At 42.0% G+C, this 19896-nt stretch overlaps 1 protein-coding gene across 1 annotated transcript in view; it reads left to right on the top strand.

Annotated features, from left to right (window-relative positions):
- The window catches only part of MTHFD1 (methylenetetrahydrofolate dehydrogenase (NADP+ dependent) 1, methenyltetrahydrofolate cyclohydrolase, formyltetrahydrofolate synthetase), a 34934-nt gene that overhangs the window by 8754 nt on the left and 6284 nt on the right, over nucleotides 1–19896 (top strand). Inside the window, exons 8-24 of the mRNA XM_010000669.1 lie at nucleotides 947–1074; nucleotides 1661–1758; nucleotides 2476–2649; nucleotides 3151–3287; nucleotides 3569–3615; nucleotides 6790–6897; nucleotides 6999–7073; nucleotides 8819–8921; nucleotides 10098–10174; nucleotides 11139–11279; nucleotides 14576–14644; nucleotides 15115–15226; nucleotides 15413–15552; nucleotides 16103–16144; nucleotides 17196–17296; nucleotides 18247–18424; nucleotides 19548–19655. Coding sequence (XP_009998971.1) covers nucleotides 947–1074; nucleotides 1661–1758; nucleotides 2476–2649; nucleotides 3151–3287; nucleotides 3569–3615; nucleotides 6790–6897; nucleotides 6999–7073; nucleotides 8819–8921; nucleotides 10098–10174; nucleotides 11139–11279; nucleotides 14576–14644; nucleotides 15115–15226; nucleotides 15413–15552; nucleotides 16103–16144; nucleotides 17196–17296; nucleotides 18247–18424; nucleotides 19548–19655 — 1838 coding nt within the window. The remainder of the gene's footprint in view (nucleotides 1–946; nucleotides 1075–1660; nucleotides 1759–2475; nucleotides 2650–3150; nucleotides 3288–3568; nucleotides 3616–6789; nucleotides 6898–6998; nucleotides 7074–8818; nucleotides 8922–10097; nucleotides 10175–11138; nucleotides 11280–14575; nucleotides 14645–15114; nucleotides 15227–15412; nucleotides 15553–16102; nucleotides 16145–17195; nucleotides 17297–18246; nucleotides 18425–19547; nucleotides 19656–19896) is intronic.

Here is a 19896-nt window from a genome sequence, read left to right as displayed (position 1 = left end):
CATGCTGTGTCTATAATAATCAAGTTTCTTAGGTGACTGTTAGTTTACTAAGGCATTTTGTCTCATTCTCTCTTTATGAGTGAACTTAAAGGTCACCACTGAAAAAAGAAGTGCTATATCTGCTTCTGAATTGTCAGGTCATATAATGCAGCAGAACATAGCAACTTTTTGGTGGAGAGAAAAGGAGATTATTGCAGCTCTCTTAAGCTACCTGTGAGGTTTGTCTTGACAGGACTCTGATCTCTGTGAACTGCAGTAGTGGCTGGTCCAATGTTAGAATGACAATGAGTAATTGAAAAGCTCAGTGCTTTCTGTCTTCAGGTTCTGTAAGGGCAGGTGATTTTATCCAATAGTAAGGCAAAGATTTCCTCCAAAATGGAACAGAGCAAATGTAAACCTGGATTTTTGGAACAAGTCAACCATGTTTCTTCTCTTGCTTCTTCTAGATTATGGGTTTAAATCTCCTTCAGAATGGCATCTGTACTAATCTTTCAAAGCAATACAGGAGGAGCTGTAGGAGGATGGTTCTTATGATAATGATATGATATTGTGTGCCCTATTTGTGTTTGATTATTGCCCAGACATGAGACTTGATCTGTGCTTTGATCCCTCTGCATTTGTTTTGTAGTCATCTTCAGACTGCCCTGTGGGCCACATTCCACTGAGAAAATACTTAGATCCTCAAGGAAAGGGAGATCTATCTAATGGTGCTTAATGAGAAGATATGTTGCATGAGCTGTTGACACTCTCTGAGCAAAGTATGAAGATAACAGCTTCATCTTGTAGTGTTTTTTTCACTTTTTCTCTTTCTTTACAGGTTCCTGAGTACCCACCTGTTGTTTTTTTTACTCTAACAAAGGGAAGGGCTTCAGCTTCAGCCAGTGCTGCCTTCTCTGGCATTTTGCTGAAATGTGATGTGTAACATACTTTTTCCTTAAATCTTCAGACAGCACAAAGGCCAGTGGAAAAAGAGTTGTAGGAGATGTGGCATACAGTACAGCAAAGGAAAAAGCTTCCTACATCACCCCTGTTCCTGGTGGTGTTGGGCCTATGACTGTGGCCATGTTGATGCAGGTACGTGGGCAGACTGAGGCTGCTCATCATCTCCTTTAAATTTGTCTTTGGGCTATGTTGCAGCTGACCATTGGCACACTGCCAAAGCAACTGGTAGTCTTCTAATTAGGATTTCCATCTTCTAGTGCAAACAATTTGGATTCTGTTAACTGAGGAAGAAGATAGGCCTGAAGGAAACGTCAGGACAGAGCTCTCAAAACAGTGAGAAGCAGACTTGTCTTACAAAGCTCTGGCTGCAGTCTAAAACTATTTGTAGGGTGACTGAATCAAAATGAGGAGACTTAACAGTATTAAGTCAGCTCCCTCTTTGCTGCTTTGATTAAGAAACTCTGCTGGCACAGAACAGCTAAAAAACTCCAGTGCACTGGGGAGAAGATGGATGGATGTGGTGGGGTTTTTTTTCTTTTTAAGATAATTATGAGAAAAATATCATTCTGGATTTGTTAGCAAATGATTTATTCAAAGCATTTTGTGGTAATCTCAACCTCAGACGGATGGGAGGGGAAAACCTTTCTGAGTCTGTTAGTTAACCAGCATGGTTCAAACAGCAATGGTTGCTATAAGGCATTTTCATGCTCATTTTTAGAGCACAGTGGAGAGTGCACAGCGTTTTCTGGAGAAGTTCCAGCCTGGAAAATGGAACATCCAGTATAACCAGCTTACCCTAAAGGTGCCTGTTCCAAGGTAATCCTTTCAAATTATGCCACTAGCAGTGTTCATGCAGTATAGTGTTCACTTCTGTTCCCAAGCTTTGCATAATGTGGGGCATACATGTGTGTAGATTGTAGCTGTCATGGAGGTTTGGAGAGCAGCAGAAAGAAAGCACTGTGAGGCCTTGCTGAGGGAGGAGAGTTAACCTTCTGTGATGCTGTGACATATGTTGAAGTGTAGGCTTGAGTCATCTTGATAGTATTAAGGCATGAACTAGGACTTCCACAGACTCGTAAGTTCAGCTAGATAGTTGCTGATTTGGCAAATAGCAAAATGCTGGTATTTTGGAATAGTTCTGGTCTGACATGGTAAAAACCTAATATCTTGATGTAGGAGTTCTTGGTGTGAAGTCCCCAGGGAACACTTGAAAAATATACAAAATAAGGGAGTGTAGCACATTACCTACAAAAAGGCGTTCTTGGGTTGGAGGTAGGGGGTATTGGGAGTTTTTTCCTATTTTTTTTTCTTTGTTTGTTGTTTTTTTTTTCTTTAGCTTTTGTTGTTTTTTAACAGTAAACTCTGAGGATGTCTATTCTAGTGTAGCCAGTATCAGTGAAATTGATAAATTAAACTAGGAGGGGTTGAAGCTTCCCCTTTTAAAGTATAGATTGTTTGTAGCTTATGCCTTCCAGAAGCAGCAAATGTGTGAGAAATCTGATTTAGAAATTGACTTTCCTCTTTTTCTTTAAGTGATATTGAAATATCACAGTCTTGCATACCCAAGCCCATTGAGCAACTTGCAAGAGAAATTGGCCTGCTCCCTGATGAGCTGGAGCTCTATGGCCAAACTAAAGCCAAGGTGCATCTGGCAGCTCTGAAACGCCTGAAGAACCAACCAGATGGCAAATACGTTGTTGTTACTGGGTAGGTACTTCCTTAAATGAGGCCTCACTTACGTGGTGTCAAGGTGAAAAGAAATGTTATTGGCATGTCTTGTTGTTGTATTGTCTTTTGGAAAGGTGACTGTTTGGGGTGCTCTGGGTTTTAGTAAACCACACGGAAAATCTGGTGGTTTGGGGTATAGATTTATCTCCTGTGGCAAATGCTGGGAATGCAGTTTAAAATTTCTCTCCTGGAGATGAGTTGTTTTGTTCTGCAGGTCAAGGTTAGGAAGGGCAGCCTGAATCATAGTCATGGTTCTTGTAGTCTAGTAGCCTGCCCTCAGCAGTAATTAGCAAGTTGTTTCAGAGGAAAGTCCTTGTCACTTAAGTGATAATTCGCCAATCCAGTTTCAAACTGGTGAAGATTAGCTGAATTTGATTTGGCATTAACTTTAATCAGCGGGTGACTGTTTTATCCCAGTTAAGTGTGTTGAGTCTCACCCACTACAGGGATTTCATTGTCTGTTCTGCTTTTTTGCTGCAGGATAACTCCTACTCCCCTGGGAGAGGGGAAGAGCACCACCACTATTGGTCTTGTTCAATCGTTAGGAGCTCATCTTCACCAGAATGTCTTTGCTTGTGTTCGGCAGCCTTCTCAGGGGCCAACTTTTGGTATAAAAGGTATGAGCTGTTAAGTTGCTTGCAGTTGGGGTAAATGGGGGAAGCTGGCATTCAGAGATCTTATTCTGCTGCATTTTAGTTTTACATAATTCCAAATCACAGTTAAATTGTACATAATTCTAATTTCTTTTAACAAGGAAAAACCTTGCAGAACTTCTTCAATGTTGTCTTCAAGTGCTGTGCTGGGATTTAAATTAGGCTGCTCCATTAACCAAACATGTAGTACCACTCTGAGCTAGAGAAACCTTTATTTGCATTATTTGACTCTTGTCTCTCTGTAGGTGGAGCTGCAGGTGGTGGCTATTGTCAAGTTGTCCCCATGGATGAGGTAATTCTTTGTACAAAGCCTCATTGCAAATATATCACAGACCTTGAAGAGATACTGCAGTCAGATAACTCAAAATCTTTTTTGTTTTGTGGCCTGGTGTAGCACTCCCAAGAACTGAATGCTTGATTTCAGCAAAGCTTTTTTAGAAAAACACCACAAAACCAAACACAAACACGCAAACAAAAAACTAACATGTTGGATTGTTTTGGAATGGTGACTGCATGGTCAGGGAACTTTATAGAATTGAGAATTCCCATTTTCTCTTCCCTCCTATTCTCTGCTTTGAATTGCTGCATACCCATCAGCAAAGTACAACCTGTGCCTCTTTTTCCCAGCACTGAAATGAAGGTGATAATGACTTATTAATCTTTGGAAGCATATTAAGTATTTCTGCCAGCTCCGGTGACCAACTCTCTTTGTGAGCTATTTTGGTGCACTTGTGTTTTAGATTACTAACATGAAATGGGAAAGGGGAAATTGGAAATCAGTAATGCCAAAGACTTCAGCCTGTGGGGGACTGGCAGTGCAGCATATTTCTGACATGACTTGGCAACAAGTAAAATCCCATGTCTGTGGGGGCAGGGAATTGAAAGGCACGTGTAGCACGTGCTCTTGTGCTTGTCTCAACTCTCAAAGTAATTGCCTGTATAATTCTCCCTTTGTCTTGTATGTTGTAGATTGACACAGGGCAATTCTGGGAAGAAAAGCAGGGATTATCAAAAAGGCTGTTTATTCCAATTGATGCAGCAAGTCTATAGAAGATAAAAATGTTAAGGAGGCAGAATATTGATTTATTCAGGTGCTGAGAACATGTGTGAATGATAGATGTGACAGGAAAAATAATCTCCTGTTTGGGAGTGTTAATAAGATGAGCCAAAATACTTGACTGTGTGCAGCAGTGGGAAACAGCCCCACTCTTGGAGCCAAGCGGGCTGAAAGGACTTTATTTAAGTATGACCCACGTGGTATAAATACACATAGCTTTTGTGGGGGTGTTTTAATCTATGCATGTCTCATAAAATGGAAGTATCTGGAGTCCCAAGTTACAGTAATGGCCTGGATACGTCATACATGCAGCTTTCATCCTAGGAAAAGATGAGCAAGTGAGAAGCTGAGTTCATACTGCAGAGCTGAGGTAAAAATAATTGCTTCTTTTTGCTTCTGTGTAGAATGAGATAATAATTAGGATTTACTGCTTTGGATTTATAATCACTATGGAACTAGCTGCATTCTGCTTCTAGCTATTGTGGTGGGTCAACCCTGGCTGGATACCAGATGCCCACCAAAGCTGCTCTGTCACTCCCCTCCTCAGCTGGATAGGGGAGAGAAAAGGTAACTAAAGGCTCGTGGGTCGAGATAAGGGCAGGAAGAGATCACTGAGCAATTACTGTTACTGGCAAAACAGGCACAACTTGGGGAAATTAGCTTAATGTATTACCAATCAACATCAGAGTAGGATAATGAGAAATAAAAGCTACATCTTGGAACACCTTCCCCCCACCCCTCCCTTCTTCCTGGGCTCAACTTCGTTCCCAGTTTCTCCAGTTCCTCCTCAGCAGTGCAGGGGGACAGGAATGAGAATTGTGGTCAGTTCATCATGTTGTCTCTGCCAGTCCTTCCTCCCCAGAGGGAGGGCTCTTCACACTCCTCCCCTACTCCAGCATGGGTTCCACCCACGGGAGACAGTCCCCCATGAACTTTTCCAGTGTGAGTCCTTCCCACAGGCTGCAGTTTTTCACAGACTCCACGTGCATCCTTTCCATGGCATCACAAGTCCTCCCAGCAAACCTGCCCCAGTGCTGGCTTCTCTCTGCACAGGACCACAGGTCCTGCCAGGCACCTGCTCCAGAGCTGATTTCCCACAGGCTCACAGCCTCCCTGCTCTGGCATGGGGTTCTCCAGAGTCTGCAGCTGGGGGTGTGTCTTCTCCACCATTAACCTCCATGGGCTGCAGTGGGACAGCCTGCCCCACCATGGTCTTCACTACGGGCTGCAGAGGAATCTCTGCTCCCATGCATGGAGCACCTCCTCCCCCTCCTTCACTGGCCTGGGTGTCTGCAGAGTTGTTTCTCTCATATATTCTCACTCCTCTCTCTGGCTGCATTTGCTGTTGCACAGCAACTCTTGCCCCATCTTAAATATGTTACCACAGAGGTGCTACCACCACCACTGATGGGCTCAGCCTTGGCCAGGGATGGATCCATCTTGGAGCCAATGGCATTGGTTCTGTCAGACATGGGGGAAGCTGCTAGCAGCTTCTCACAGAACCTACCCTTGTAGCTTCCCCCACTACCAAAACTTTGCCACACAAACCAAATACAGCTATTTTGTAAAACCACAGTAGCAAGGTTTCAACAGTATGGTATTGTTAGGTCTTTTGTCATACAACCTTTTCTAATGTCCCCTTTTCATCTTCCTCCTTTCTGCTCTGCTGCAGAGGAAAAGGATTGTTTCAACCACACCTTGTACTTCCCTGCCATAGTGCAAGTTTCTCACGTAAGCTATATATCCCACTTCTGTCAGTATAGTTACAATGCAACCAGGTAACCTCAAGTAGACAAACCCACTCAGTTTATCTTTAAATGAGGTAGAACCAAGAAAACTACTAGCAGTGTCACTGTGTAGTACATGGTCTACAAGTTCTGCCTACGATACTGTGAGTGGTTAGCTTATGCAGAGCTCTGTGCAACCACAGCTCTCCTGCTGTTGCTAGTTTCAGTTTAGCTCTATCTTTGTGGGTGCAGCAGCAGCTACAGCCTAGTGTTTGTGAGAAACTTTTTGTGCAAATGATAAGAGTAGGTCAGAAGGAAGAGGAGGGAGGAGCAATGCAGATGCCATACCATCATTTTCTCAGGTGTGAAGGAGCTTGTAAGAACTGTTCTCATAAAAAAACATCAAAACACACAAAAAAAACCCAACCAAAAAACAAAAAAACTTTTTATTTGGAAGCCTCATTCTGAAAGTTTGTAAAATGACATAAATGTGGGGGAGGCATTTTTCTCCTTTAGAGAAATTCTTTCCTCTCTTCCACATACTGCACTGAGCAATCTCTCCCCCTCCACCCTCACCCACTTTAACATTGCTATTAATACTTCTCTCTCCATCTGTCTACGGTGAATTGAAATAAATGAAAATTGCAGCTGAGGTAACTGATACATTTTTTTTGTCCTCTAGTTTAACCTTCACCTCACTGGTGACATCCATGCTATCACTGCAGCCAACAACCTGGTCGCTGCTGCTATCGACGCACGTATGTTCCATGAGCAAACTCAGACTGACCAGGTACAATCCTTTCTTAGAATATATTTGAACCCAACCCACTTTAGCCAAGATGTTTTGGGTGTGCCAGCAGTGCTAACTACCTACCTGTTTCATTCTTCAAGGCTCTCTACAACCGTTTGGTGCCTTCTGTCAGTGGCGTTAGGAAGTTCTCGGACATTCAGATCCGAAGGCTACAGGTAAATTCACTGGTTTCACATGGATTTCTGGTTCTGTTCCACTTACTTATCCTTCATGGAGGCAGAGCTATGTTACAGAAACCCTCATGTTGCCCTCTAGGTCATTCTGATGGCATTTATTTTTTAAAGTGTGTAGAAGTGTGGTAACCCTTCTTAGGGTACAGGAAACAGTAAGATGCATCTCCAAAGACAAGAATCATTGATTTAACTGTCTTTATCATATGCTGTAGGAGTAACACAGTGGTAAGAGGCAAAGGCCTTTTATTAATAGCATCAATTCAGTGTCCTTAATGCAGTTTAAGAAAGGACCAGAACAAGACTCTGTGCCTCACAACTGTTACAGCTAGAGATTGTTCCCATGTGACTACTATATCGATAATGCAGCACCAAAAAAAAGGCAATTTATAAAATTCAGCAAAAAACCTAAAGAATGCTTTGTCTTAGCCAGATTGAGCAAACATGTAAAATGGAAAAAATACCTGCCCCCTAACTCCCCATTCCTCCTCTCCCCAAAAAGGAATACCCAGTTAAATGAGTAGCCCTGTTACTGTGTGGCAGTCCCTGAGCGCAGCACAGCTCCTCTGATCCTGAGAAATTAATGTGAATTAGCATGTGTCTCTGGCCTATGAAAAAAAAAAAAAAAAGGGGATTAACAGAGGAGTAGTTTTACACTGGAATTAGAATTTCTGGCTAGGAGGACAGCATGGGGCCTGCCAAGTTAATTTCAAGAACAAACCTGTTTATACAATATTCGTGTTCTATCAGTTGCCCATGTGGAGGTGAGGAGCAATAGTCAGACTACTTAGGAAGCTAAAACTATTATTTATTAGCTGGCTATAATGTCTCAACCATTAGAGAATGTGTGGTTTGCTTCCACTGCTGAATAAAGAAATCATGTCATATTTCTTGGTGTTCCTGATGGGCTGCTGAGGGAACCCAACCACTCTTCTAGTTATTAAATGGTGAAGTGTGAATAGAGGGTTAATAGTCCAGAATGAGGATGTTTTCATTATTTCTTTTTCTACATTATGTGCTTGAAGAGGAAAATACTTTATTCTTCCTTGCTGTTCTTCAGCAGAAAAATACAACTTTGCTGTCTAGTTAATGGAAAAAAAGCTTGCTTGGTCATCAGTCAATCGTTTTTCTCATTCCTAAGCTTGTGCCTGGATCAGGCTTCTTGAGATAATTCTTCTCTCAATTAAGCAACTTGGCAAACTGCCCATCCTCTCAGCGTGTTCAAGATCAGCTTTCTGGGATGCTGACAGCCTTGTGACTGAATTGTTTAATTCCTCCTTTGTGCTGCTTAACCAGCAGGCTGAACACAGCGTCCCTGAATACGTGTGGCTGTGTGCAGTGACCCCGGGCAAACCAATGAGAAATGGATGTCAGCATGTGAGACTAATGATTAGAACAAGGCATGTAAGAAATGGCAGGGCTTTCTCTCTCTTACTCCTTCTGTAGTTGCCTTGGACAAAGCTTGGTGACAACCTGCCCTAATGAGCTCTATTGTCTGCCCTGCCCTTTGCTAGCTGGCCAGCAGCAAGTTCTGCTTCCAGGTGCACGCTGATATGGATCATCTTACCTTGTTCTGGGGTCTAGGAGAAAGGGCACCAAAAAGGCAGCCCCTCCTTCCTTCTGAATATGCAGATGCTGCTGCCAAAGTCTCCTTTCTGTAGTGAAAGGTTCATTTCTAGGAATCTTTTCGTTATATCTTTTTTTTTTTTATTTGGCCTTTCCTCCCACAGAAATTGGGCATTAACAAAACTGATCCTATGGCTTTGACAAAGGAAGAAATAAACTTATTTGCGAGATTGGACATTGACCCAAGCACCATAACATGGCAAAGAGGTACAAAAAACATTACATGAAAGAATTATTAAGAAGCAAAACCAGTGTCAAAGGAGAGGTTTGCAAGTGCAGCAGGAAATGTATTTCCTGGGAAAACGGGAAAGAGGGCACAGCTGGCTCTCTCCTGAGTGGTGGGATAGATGCCTGCAGCTGGGATCCCATTTCTAAAGGGTCTGACACAGGGGCTTAAATCTTAATCCTTGTGAATTCAGGGCAGATTTCACTAATTGTCATCAAATTGTGTTTCTGGATTTGTCGGTCACTGAGAAAGCTGTTTGGCAACTGTAGCCAACAGCTTTTTACCTGACTGAGAAAGCACTGAGCAAGGAGGGGGTTCTGTTCTGGGATTAAAAATTTAATCTACCCACTTGCTGTTTTGGGGACAGACAGCAAATAAAGGCCAGATTTTTAAAAGGTTTTTCAAGATACCTAAACGTGAGATCAGTCCCTAGTTTGGCAAATTTAATATTTCACTAGGAAAAGAAATTTCAAATATGGACACTTTTTTTTTTTTTTCCCCCGATACAAACCCCAAGAGTATTGTTTTTTCTCTTTTTTAATAAAAATGTGCTAAATGTATTCTTCAAAATTTACTCCATAACCTGTAATGGGGCTAAAGTGGTCTGCCTCATGGGAAATCTTTCATAAATTACTTAGAATTTTTCAAGCAGATAGTGGGAAGCAGCAAATTTAAGCTGATATTCAATAGTTTGTGTTTCCAAGGTAATTTCAGTTAATGGGGCTGTGTAAAACTGACTGTGTAAAAATGGCAGAAACTGACCATTTTATCACTTAACCTATAAAATGATGATTTTATTTCATTTTGGCTATAATAATTTCCTGATTTCACATTGACTAATGATGGTGAAAAAGCAATTGGGATTAATACTCACAGTTCTGCTTTTCTGAGAGGCTTTGAACTTACGGTCAGAGCACACAGAGGGAGGGAAGCACCCTCTGGCTGCAGTGCAGGGCCTGCTTGGGGCTGGGGGCATCCTGGTTGCAGTTGAGTTTTGGGGAAGAATTGCACTGAGTAGCACTTGCCTTTCTTTAGGAGAGAATGCTATCTCAAAACTGCCATCCTCTCTTTCCTGGATGATCTAGCTGAGTGTTGTGGTAGGTGTGACTTATAACGTGAAACGTGACTTATCGTCTTCCTCTCTGCATTCCTGGCAGTGCTGGATACAAACGACAGGTTCCTCAGGAAAATCACTATTGGACAGGCTCCAACAGAAAAAGGCTTCTCACGAACGGTAATTGTTCCCTTTTCTTGCATGTTTTAAGAAGTACTTTGAAAAACGTGGCCCTAAAGCAAGTTTCTCTAACTCCACATATTTCCACCTTTTTACCAATGCCTTGTTAAAGATAAAGCAGAGAAAGTCCCTTCAACCAAGCAGTTGAAGTCACTACCAGAGCAGTGTTTAATTTTATTATCTGTTCCCTCCTTCCTTGTGCTTTCCTGATTGTTGGCTTCCCAAAATCGGGTGACTGCAGCATAGTGGCAGTGGTACACAAATGCCCTCTGTGAATATGATGCATGGCAACATAAAATCTTCACCACTGCAGATGCTTTGGTTGGGATCTATCTGGCCAAAACCAGGCACAGTATCTGAGCTTGTTGTCCTGATTTTAATTATATAATCCATAGAGTAAATTAGGCAACCTGAGCTGTGAGTCTTCTCATCCCTTAAGTAACTGTCAAATTACTAGTTCAAATGAATTTCTATTCTATTCTTTTAACTTGAAATGTCCCTAGGGTGCTTAGCTTCAATAGAGGTGTCTGTGTTATGTCAGATGAATTCTACCCTTCATTTCCTATAGATTCTGATAATATTTTTGTCATTTACTGTACTGTTTAGTGATAGTCAGATGAGTGAGTAAGCTCAGTCTTCAAAAATATAATTTGTTAGTGTTAAGCATTCTTACATGAATCACTAATGTATGTGCCAAGAGAGTCATGTAATAGCAATGGAATAAGTAATTTTTACTTAATTTTGAAAAAAGTATCTAGTTTAACATGACCAAATTAAATTGAGTATGTTCTGAGAATAATGCTTTGGATTTTTTTGGATCTGTATGTCTGTTGCGGTTTTTTATGCTTTTGTTTGGTTGGTTTTTATTATGGTGATTATTTGCCTTGTTTCAGGAATTCAGTGGAGGTAAGGATTGCTGCTAGGGAATCTTGATGAGTTCACATTCTTCTTTCATCTCTTGCAGGCTCAGTTTGACATCACTGTGAGCAGTGAAATCATGGCAGTTCTAGCACTCTCTGATGGGTTGGATGATATGAAAAAGCGACTAGGCAGAATGGTAGTGGCTTCCAGCAAGAGAGGAGAACCAGTTACAACAGATGACCTTGTAAGACATTCATTCAGTTCTTAAATACCAAGTTTTTTCCTGTTACTTCTGAAAGTCCTTGGATTGAAAACCATAGAGACAGTTCTTTACAGATAAGATTTTAGCATGTAGAAGATCAAAGATGAAATCATAGCCCCTAGACTTATTGAAGATTTTTTTTTTTTACTTCAGTGTGGCTAGCACCTTGCCTAGAGAGTGTGTGTCCATGTGATCTGGGCAGGGTAAAAAGGATCCAGTGTGATGTGTGTGTGCCAGGTTGCAGCTAGCACCAGAGAAACTAATGGGGATATTCATGGGGGAGTCTAGATAAAAAGCGTATTTATGACTTGGAAGAGCTCAGAATGTATCATTCTGGCCATCCTGTTTCTTAGGCTCCCTGGAGTGTGGAAAACATTGAGCCAGAAGAAACCCTTGTGCAAATTTAATTATAGTAGCACTATATAGTAATAGACATTGATGGCTATTGCTGGCATGTGAAGCAGTCCTAAAGAGCAGTTGCAAGCAGCAGCAGCAGCAGAACTGTCTTGCAGCTCTCCATACAATAATTATTGGTACAGTTCTTAGGAAGCTAGTGGAGCATGTCAGCTGGCACTCCCCCAAATGATAGTTCAGCACGGTTTCAGGAGAACAGACTCTTCTTCCAATAAATGTTTTGAAGATGGCAACCCTGTTTGGAGAAGGTAAGAGGAATTGGGCCCTGTATGTGAACTGTGCCCTGTCACTTGGCCTCAAGGCAGGGAACAGTCTGAGGACCATTGCTCTGGTCTCTAGAGATGTGATTTTGGTGCTTACTGCTCTCCCATATAGTAGATTTTTCACAGGCTGCTTTGCAAAAGACAGGAGCATTACTAATTCACATGACATGGTGTTAATGAGGTTTGTCTTGAATTTTTTGAGTTAACCTTTTCAGTGAGACAGAAGAATACACAGGGTGAGTATCCTGACCTGTGCTTCCAGTGAGGTGGACACAGCACTAAGGCTTACCCAGCTCTTGCTATTTTGCTGTGTTTTGGTTTTTTTTCTAGCAGGTGTTTTGGTTTGTTGTTTTTTTTTAACTTCCTCCCAGTATAAGTCTAAGAAACAAGAGATCAGCAATGTGGCCTGACTGGCCTTGCAGAAAAAGAGGCTAGACTGGGAACCATTGATCTGTAAATGTTTTTATGTGACATATTTGTTGGAAATGAGGGAGGGCATGTGCCAAAGTTCTGTAGGCAGCTTTGAGATTTTAATTCCTACTGCCAGCAGGCTGCCAATTTTACCTTTAGTGCCTGAGTTAAAAAATGCTGTTCTGGAAAACAGGAGAATCTTCTGCTACCCATCAGCAGTGGAGGCAGGAAGTTCTATGAGTTGAGTTTTATGTAGAGTCCAGGTGATAAAAGTCTTTAATGTCAAATTTTTAAATCTTTTTTTTTTTTTTTTAATCTAAGTTTGTCCTTTGCAACATTGTTAGGACCATCTTACATGCTCCTCATGCAGGCAGAAACATGGTGATTTCAGACCAGACTGGCACAGCAAGGTGTCTGTGTCTGTCTGCTGTGATATAACCAATGTCAGGAGTGTGCTACCAGGAAGCCCAAAGAAATTGGGAAGAAATGTGGAATTAAAAACTGACTGCAGGTTTTTAGAGCTGGGGTGTATTGAAATGCCACTGAGTGACACGGCTCTGAAATGTCGTCATGGAAATCTTGCTCTGTAGTTTTCATCATTCTGGAGATGACAGAAGTTTAAAGCTTATCCATTAAATGTTAAATGAGCTTTCATGTCGCAAGATTGAAACTGATGAAGCAAGGCAGTAAATGTCTTTAAAAAAATATTTAATATAATTGAGTGCTGCAATCCAGTTGAAAGTAAAAGGGGAAAAAAAGAAATCATGACTCAAGGTTTTAATAACTACTGGGAATATTTGGCTCAGTACTCATGATAGCAATTCTAGTTTCTTTTGCAAGTGCTGGGTAACAGCCAATTTGGTTTCTACTGGACTGTGTCATTCACAAGGATGACCAAACCTTCATTTTTCTCTTCCCAAAGCAGATATGGGTGAAATTACAAGCTTTCACTTTGCAGGAAGCAGAATTGCAGCAGGGTATATTACTGCACCTCAGAGGAAACATAGGCTCCAGGGTTTGCCTGTCATGATGTGAGCCTGGTCTTTCTCATGAGACTTGGCCAGGATGTAGCAGCTTATTATGATGTTTTAAGGTTAATATGTAGAACCTAGTTGCTGAAATGAGGAAGGAAAAAGTCCATGACAGATCTACCTGCACAACCTAAGAACATTGACTTTGTGTGACTTTGAACTTCTACATATAAAAAAAAAAATCTTTATTCTGAGGGTAAGAAAGCATTGGAACAAGCTGCCCAGGGTGGTTGTGGAGTCTCCATCCCTGGAGACATTCAGAACCTGCCTGGACATGTTCCTGTGTGATGTGCGGTGAAAGATCCTGCTCTAGCCCTAACCCTAACCCTAACCAATTCATCTTGAATGAGATGATCTCCTTGCAACCTCTACCATTCTGTGATTCTGTGATGTTTGGAGACAGCAAAAGACAGACAATAATTCTAAAGTTGAGATATCAGGGTGATGAGTGTGGTCCAGTATTTCAACACGTCAAACAACTGTCCCGACAAACTCCCTGCTTTGTGCCACTGAGTGGACCACAGTAAACCATAAGTACCCAAGGGTTACTCTCTCCCTGCTGATGTTTACCAACCTTTATGGTACTGAAACAGTGACTGTTCTTCATGCCTTTGTGACAAAGTGATGGCCAATCAAGGTCACAACCAAGAGTCTGCCCCCAGCAGAAATCACAGACCCTCTTACAAGGATGTAAAGTTCATTATCCTGCCTTGCCCTCACTGGAGTTAATTATACTAGAGCAGCTGCTGGTTCTGGTCCTGAAAGCTCACCAGGACAAAATCATATCATAGAATGGTTTGGGTTGGAAAGAACCTTAAAGACCCTCTAGTTTCAACCCCCCTGCATAGGCAGGGACACCTCCCACTAGGTTGCTCAGAGCCCCGTCCAGCCTGGCCTTGAACACTTCCGGGGATGGAACTTCCACAGCTTCTCTGGGCAGCCTGTGCCAGTGCCTCACCACCCTCACACTAAATAATTTCTTCCTAATGTCTAACCTAAACCTCCCCTCTTCTAGTTTTGATCCATTATCTCTTGTCCTCTCCTTCCAAGCCCTTGTAAAAAGTCCCTCCTCAGGGAGGATCAAAGCAGAGCCTAACACTGCACAGGAACTTCAGGATCTCGGTGCATCTGGAAACTGATTGCCCTTTTTTTCTTTTAGGGAGTGACTGGTGCTCTGGCTGTCTTAATGAAAGATGCTATAAAACCAAACCTCATGCAGACACTAGAGGTGAGCACAGATGATTTGCGATATGTGCATTCTCAGAGACAAGAAGCAACTGGTTTAGTTCATTCCTCACAATCATGCCTAGGGGAGAGGGCTAGCTTCTTTCCAGGTCTGCCACTGGTGTGTGAGATGGCTCCAAGGAAATAAACTTTGTTGCATCTCTGTTCTCTTGTCTTTCATGCCAGGAATTGTTTTGGGAATCTAAATGGTGTGAGTGCAGGAATTGCTGGGATTTAGCCATCCTTTCCCTAAGAGGATTAATATATCCACTTGTGCAGATTATTATAATCCTGTTTGCCCATAGTCCTTATTACTGATAACAAGTGTTTGATCAGAAAGCTTGAAGATCTGTCTTCTAAAAGCATATTTCTTTACCTTCAGACATCATAGTACTTAGCTCCTGAAATGCTGCAGATTTGCTAAATTTTACCCTATGATTTTCTCCCTCTCTCCCACAACCCCTCCTGTTCTAGGGAACACCGGTGTTTGTTCATGCTGGACCTTTTGCCAATATTGCACATGGGAATTCTTCAGTGTTGGCAGATAAAATAGCACTGAAGCTTGTGGGTAAAGAGGGCTTTGTTGGTAAGTGTATAGGGTTTGGGGGTGTTTTTGTTTGCTTTTTGTTTGTTTTGCAGGGAGGGATCTGCCTTTTTTATTGTGACTGTCTGTTTTTTGTCTTGGAAGAAGCTTCAGATTTATATAATCAGAGCATGAATTCTCCACCCAGCAACCTCTCACGAGCTTCTTCTGTTTTAATTCCTACTCTAGTTACAGAAGCAGGATTTGGTGCAGACATAGGCATGGAAAAATTCTTCAATATTAAGTGCCGCTATTCTGGTCTCCGGCCTCACGTGGTGGTGTTGGTTGCTACTGTCCGAGCTCTGAAAATGCATGGAGGAGGCCCTGCAGTAAGTACTAGGCAAGATTTTTGTGGCCCCAAGGGGCTGTTGACTTGTTCTGATCCAGTCACTGAAAGCCCTGTCAGGATTGATCTGCTTGCAGTTGTCATGAGGCTTGTAGTTGTAAAAGGAATCCATATGTTGTGGCCTACAGGACAGCTGGGGAGGGGCTTTTCACCAGAGAGGGCAGAGGCAAGACAAGGGGTAATGGTTTTAAACTGAAAGAGGGGAGATTTAGGTTAGACATCAGGAAGAAATTTTTCACCATGAGGGTAGTAAGGTGCTGGAATAAGGTTGCCCAGGGAGGTTGTGGAAGCCCCTCCCTGGAGATGCTCAAGGCCAGGTTGGATGAGGCTTGTGTAGCCTGGTCTAGTGAGTGTTGTCCCTGCAAGTGCACCTTGTAGTCTTTTATTTTTCCTTGTATTATTTTCTTAGGAAAAAGGATCACCCTGGTGTAGAATCCTGATGCCATTTAAAAAGAATCAAGCATGAATTGCTGTCATGGAGAAAAATATTGTGGGGTTCCATAATTTTTTCTTTTTTTGCCTTTTTTTCACAGGTCACTGCTGGGGTACCTTTGCCAAAAGAGTACATGGAAGAGGTAGGTAACCTTCTGTAGCTGTCGTGACAGTTAACCCACTAACTGTGATCATGACCTGATGTTGTCATGCAGTGCATGCCTGCATAGCTAGTGTGTCATGTCTTTAGCTGCTGAGGAAATGCTTCCTCACATAAGCTGTAATCTTCTCTTTTTCTTTAATGATGTTACTCTGGCTCTGCTCTCTCAAGCATTTATTGTATTTGACCTAGCCAGTATTCAGAGCCTTTCCATTTCTCCTGAGCTTGTGCAATTCTCTGCACGCTCAGTTTTTCATAATAATATCTGCTCTGTGCCCCCTGACCCTCTCAGTATGGAGTAATTGCTTGGTGGAAATATTATCTCTGATTCAGAGTGCCTCTCTAATTATGCTCTTCTGAGCAGCAGCAGTTTCTGGTTTTATTCCCCCCCAATCCTTTGCAAGCAGGGAGGAAAGTGAACTGAAGTCTCAGCTTCTATCCTTTATGCCTTGAATGTTTGTATATACTTGGATAATTGGTCTGGCCTTCTTTTTATGGCTGCAGCTTTTTTACTTGTGGAGCTTCTGTGTCGATTATTCTTTGCATAGGAAGGGATGAAATGTCTGAATTTCCATGAATAGTCTCTGATGCTTCAAGATGTAAATATGTGTAAACCAAAAGCTGTTGCCACAGACTTCAAACAACTGTCATGAAATTCACTGCTAATGTTATTTAATACATTGAGAAGAATGTGTCAGAGCAGAAAATGAGGCTTTACTGTGGGGAGTTAATGAGAACGGGTATTAACTTACTAAGAATAACAAAAAAAAAAAGGAATAAGTTAAAAAGTGATTTCTCATGCCTTGGCTTGACAGTGAAATTGGTGATTATTAAGAAAAGGAATGACTGTTTCTGTCTTCCATCCAAGACCATGCACTGGTCTGGACTGTTCAGAAAGCATCACTGAGGACTTGCCTTTGTGGTTTCATTCTCATTTTGACATTTTTATCATGAGCTGTGGACATAGCAGATTTGGAACAAAAGTTCTGCTGCTGCTGATAAAACGTGCTTCCTTCTTGCTGTCTTCTCTACAGAATCTTCAGCTGTTGGCAAAAGGCTGTAGTAACCTAAACAAGCAAATCCAAAATGCACGGATATTTGGTGTGCCAGTAGTAGTGGCTGTCAATGCTTTCAAGTAAGTGAGCTGGGACATGGAAGTGTGATGGGAGTAAAATTGTGGCACTTCATATGCTATCTTTAACACAAACTCATGTTTTCATTATGGTCAATGTATCGTTTGCAGCATTTTGCATGATGGAAGATGTTGAATAAATAGGGGAGCACTGCTTAGTAATTTCAAATGCATTCCTTAGTTTGAATTAGTTTAGGATTTTATGATCGGTGACTATTATCTGCCATCACTTACACCCTGACTGGCCAACATACTGTGGACAAAAGGTGTCTGTGATGATGTGGGCTCTAAGCTCTTAATAGATGGTGAGATGCCAGTGCTGTTGACCACCTTGTGTTCAGTGGTCTGCTGTATGAAATAATTATTCCCCATTAAGAAGCATTTTGGGCTCTGCACATTGTACTGCACAGAAATTAAAATCTGTGTGTGGTCTTTTTATGTAAGCTGAAGAGCTTTGAACTGGTGTGTTAGAGCTGATGCTGGTTGAAGAGGAGTAGCCTCCTAAGGTACCTTCATCTGAAGGTAAATGCATATTGGCAGATTTAGAGAAATTATGGTTTATAGCTTGTTGTGTGCTGTGCACATGATATAGCAGCCCTTAGCATCTCTAAATTAGCAATAGTAAGGTCTTTTGAGTTTGCTTCTGAAAACAGGAGATGCATTGCCAATATAGGACAGATGCCTCAGGAAGTCTGGAGCACTGCTCTGTCAGTAGCCATAGGTTTCTGCAGGTAGTTCAGGGCTGTCTGTTGCTGTCTATTCCTCCATGGACTGGTTCCCTCCACTAAGGCGGAGAAGGCTGTGGTGGATCAGCAATTTCCTGTTGGCTAGATCATGTGATTTCTTTGGACAGCTTTTGGATGTTGTTAACAAGAGTGAAAAATTATTAGAACAAACAGTTAATTTACTGTGTGTGCATTCTGGTACAAACACTGAAACGTTTCTCCTTACAGGACAGATACAAAGGCTGAGCTGGCCCTTGTAGTACAACTGGCAAAGGAAGCAGGGGCTTTTGATGCTGTGGAATGCACCCACTGGGCAGAGGGAGGTAAAGGAGCACTTGCTCTGGCCCGAGCTGTTCAGAGAGCATCACAGGCACCCAGCAACTTCAGGTTCCTCTACAATGTGGAGGTAAGGACTTGCAGTATTAGAGAGATACTTTGTGAGATGGAGGAGGTCAGTTTGTTTCACTAGCTTGAGTTGCTGAAGGCTGGCTCAAAGGCAGCTCTGAGAAACTGGGAAGAAATTTGGTTTTAGAAGATAATGTTTATTCCACCAGTCTCAAAGACCTAGTTAGGCAGTTCTTGATGTTTTGACTACCCAGTGAAATTTCGTTTATTTTTGACACTGAAAGCTGCTGCTTATGACTCTGCTAGAGATGACAAACAGGTTCTACCAAGGCAGGCATGTTCCAGGGTAGGAGGAAGTTTAGCTCTTGGACTTGAGACCTGTGTTCTTGTCAGAGCATGGACTGGAACAAACCTGACCAAGACTGTTACCTTACTGCAGAGCTGGGTGTGCTTGTTGCTCAGGATGGGAATCTATACAACTGGCTATGGAACAGAATTTGTCCTTTCTAACTTTTGGTTTTTTGTTTGCAACTAAGGCTTATGGAGTCACACTACAGGTTGGGGTGGAAGAGAGAGTATGTGTATTTCTAATGACTTTTTACATTAAGCAAATTTGACAGATGACTTGGAGGTAATCAAGTCGCTGTTAGTTTCCAGATTACGGCCTGAATCCTTTAATAGCAAGCACCTATTCAAGAACCTAATGAGGTGCAGAGCTGTGTCACTATATCTGTTTTAGCTCCTTAACAGATGCTTTCAATTTTTCTTCTTTAACCTGTTTTAATTGTGCTTTTATTTAACCATTCACTTGTATTCCCTCGAATTGCCTTTGTCTGCTTTTTGACTTAGACTTGAGAGAGAACAAAGATGCCTTTTTTGCAGAGGGGGTAATGAACATGTAAGCACAGCTTGTGAGAAATACTGCTGTGTATCTTTTAGTTTCTGACTGCAGTAGACTAGTTTTTCCCTCTTACCAAGAGAAACAACTGCAACAAGATAAATGTGTTTTGAAAACCCACAAATTACTGTATAGCTTCGTTCTTCAGTAAATGGAAATAGCTCTTGTATCTGCAGAAGGGTATTACATGACATGTATGAAGGATGGCAAAGCTGTTGTGATGTTATGGCTCGTTGTGGTTTGGCCACACTGACTTGCCTGTCTTTTTTATTGTTGTTTTCTCTAGCTCCCTGTTATAGATAAGATCAGGCTCATTGCACAGCAGATCTACGGGGCAAGTGACATTGAGCTACTTCCAGAAGCACAGGAGAAGGTTGCGTTGTACACTAAGCAGGTGAGTTGTCCTTGTCACCTAATACTAGTGGTACTTTTCATTGAAAATGTTTATATAGAACAGTGGTGTTCAAACTGTGTGTGAAGAGAATCATCACTCAAGTCATGTCTTGTCCAGGAGTCACTGCGTGCTGCTGTGGCAGAGGAGAAAGAGGAGGTGGTATGAGAAGGGGGAAGCTGGCTCTGGCTCTAGTGGAGAAGACAGAACTCCTCTGGCCCAGCAGCATGTCTGTGATAGTGTG

This window comes from Chaetura pelagica, unplaced genomic scaffold (assembly GCF_000747805.2).
Source record: "Chaetura pelagica isolate M959 unplaced genomic scaffold, ChaPel_1.0 scaffold36, whole genome shotgun sequence".
In the NCBI taxonomy this organism is placed as follows: Eukaryota; Metazoa; Chordata; class Aves; order Apodiformes; family Apodidae; genus Chaetura; species Chaetura pelagica.
The sequence above is the reverse complement of the archived record's forward strand: the minus strand, read 5'-3'. Positions and strand labels throughout refer to the sequence as shown.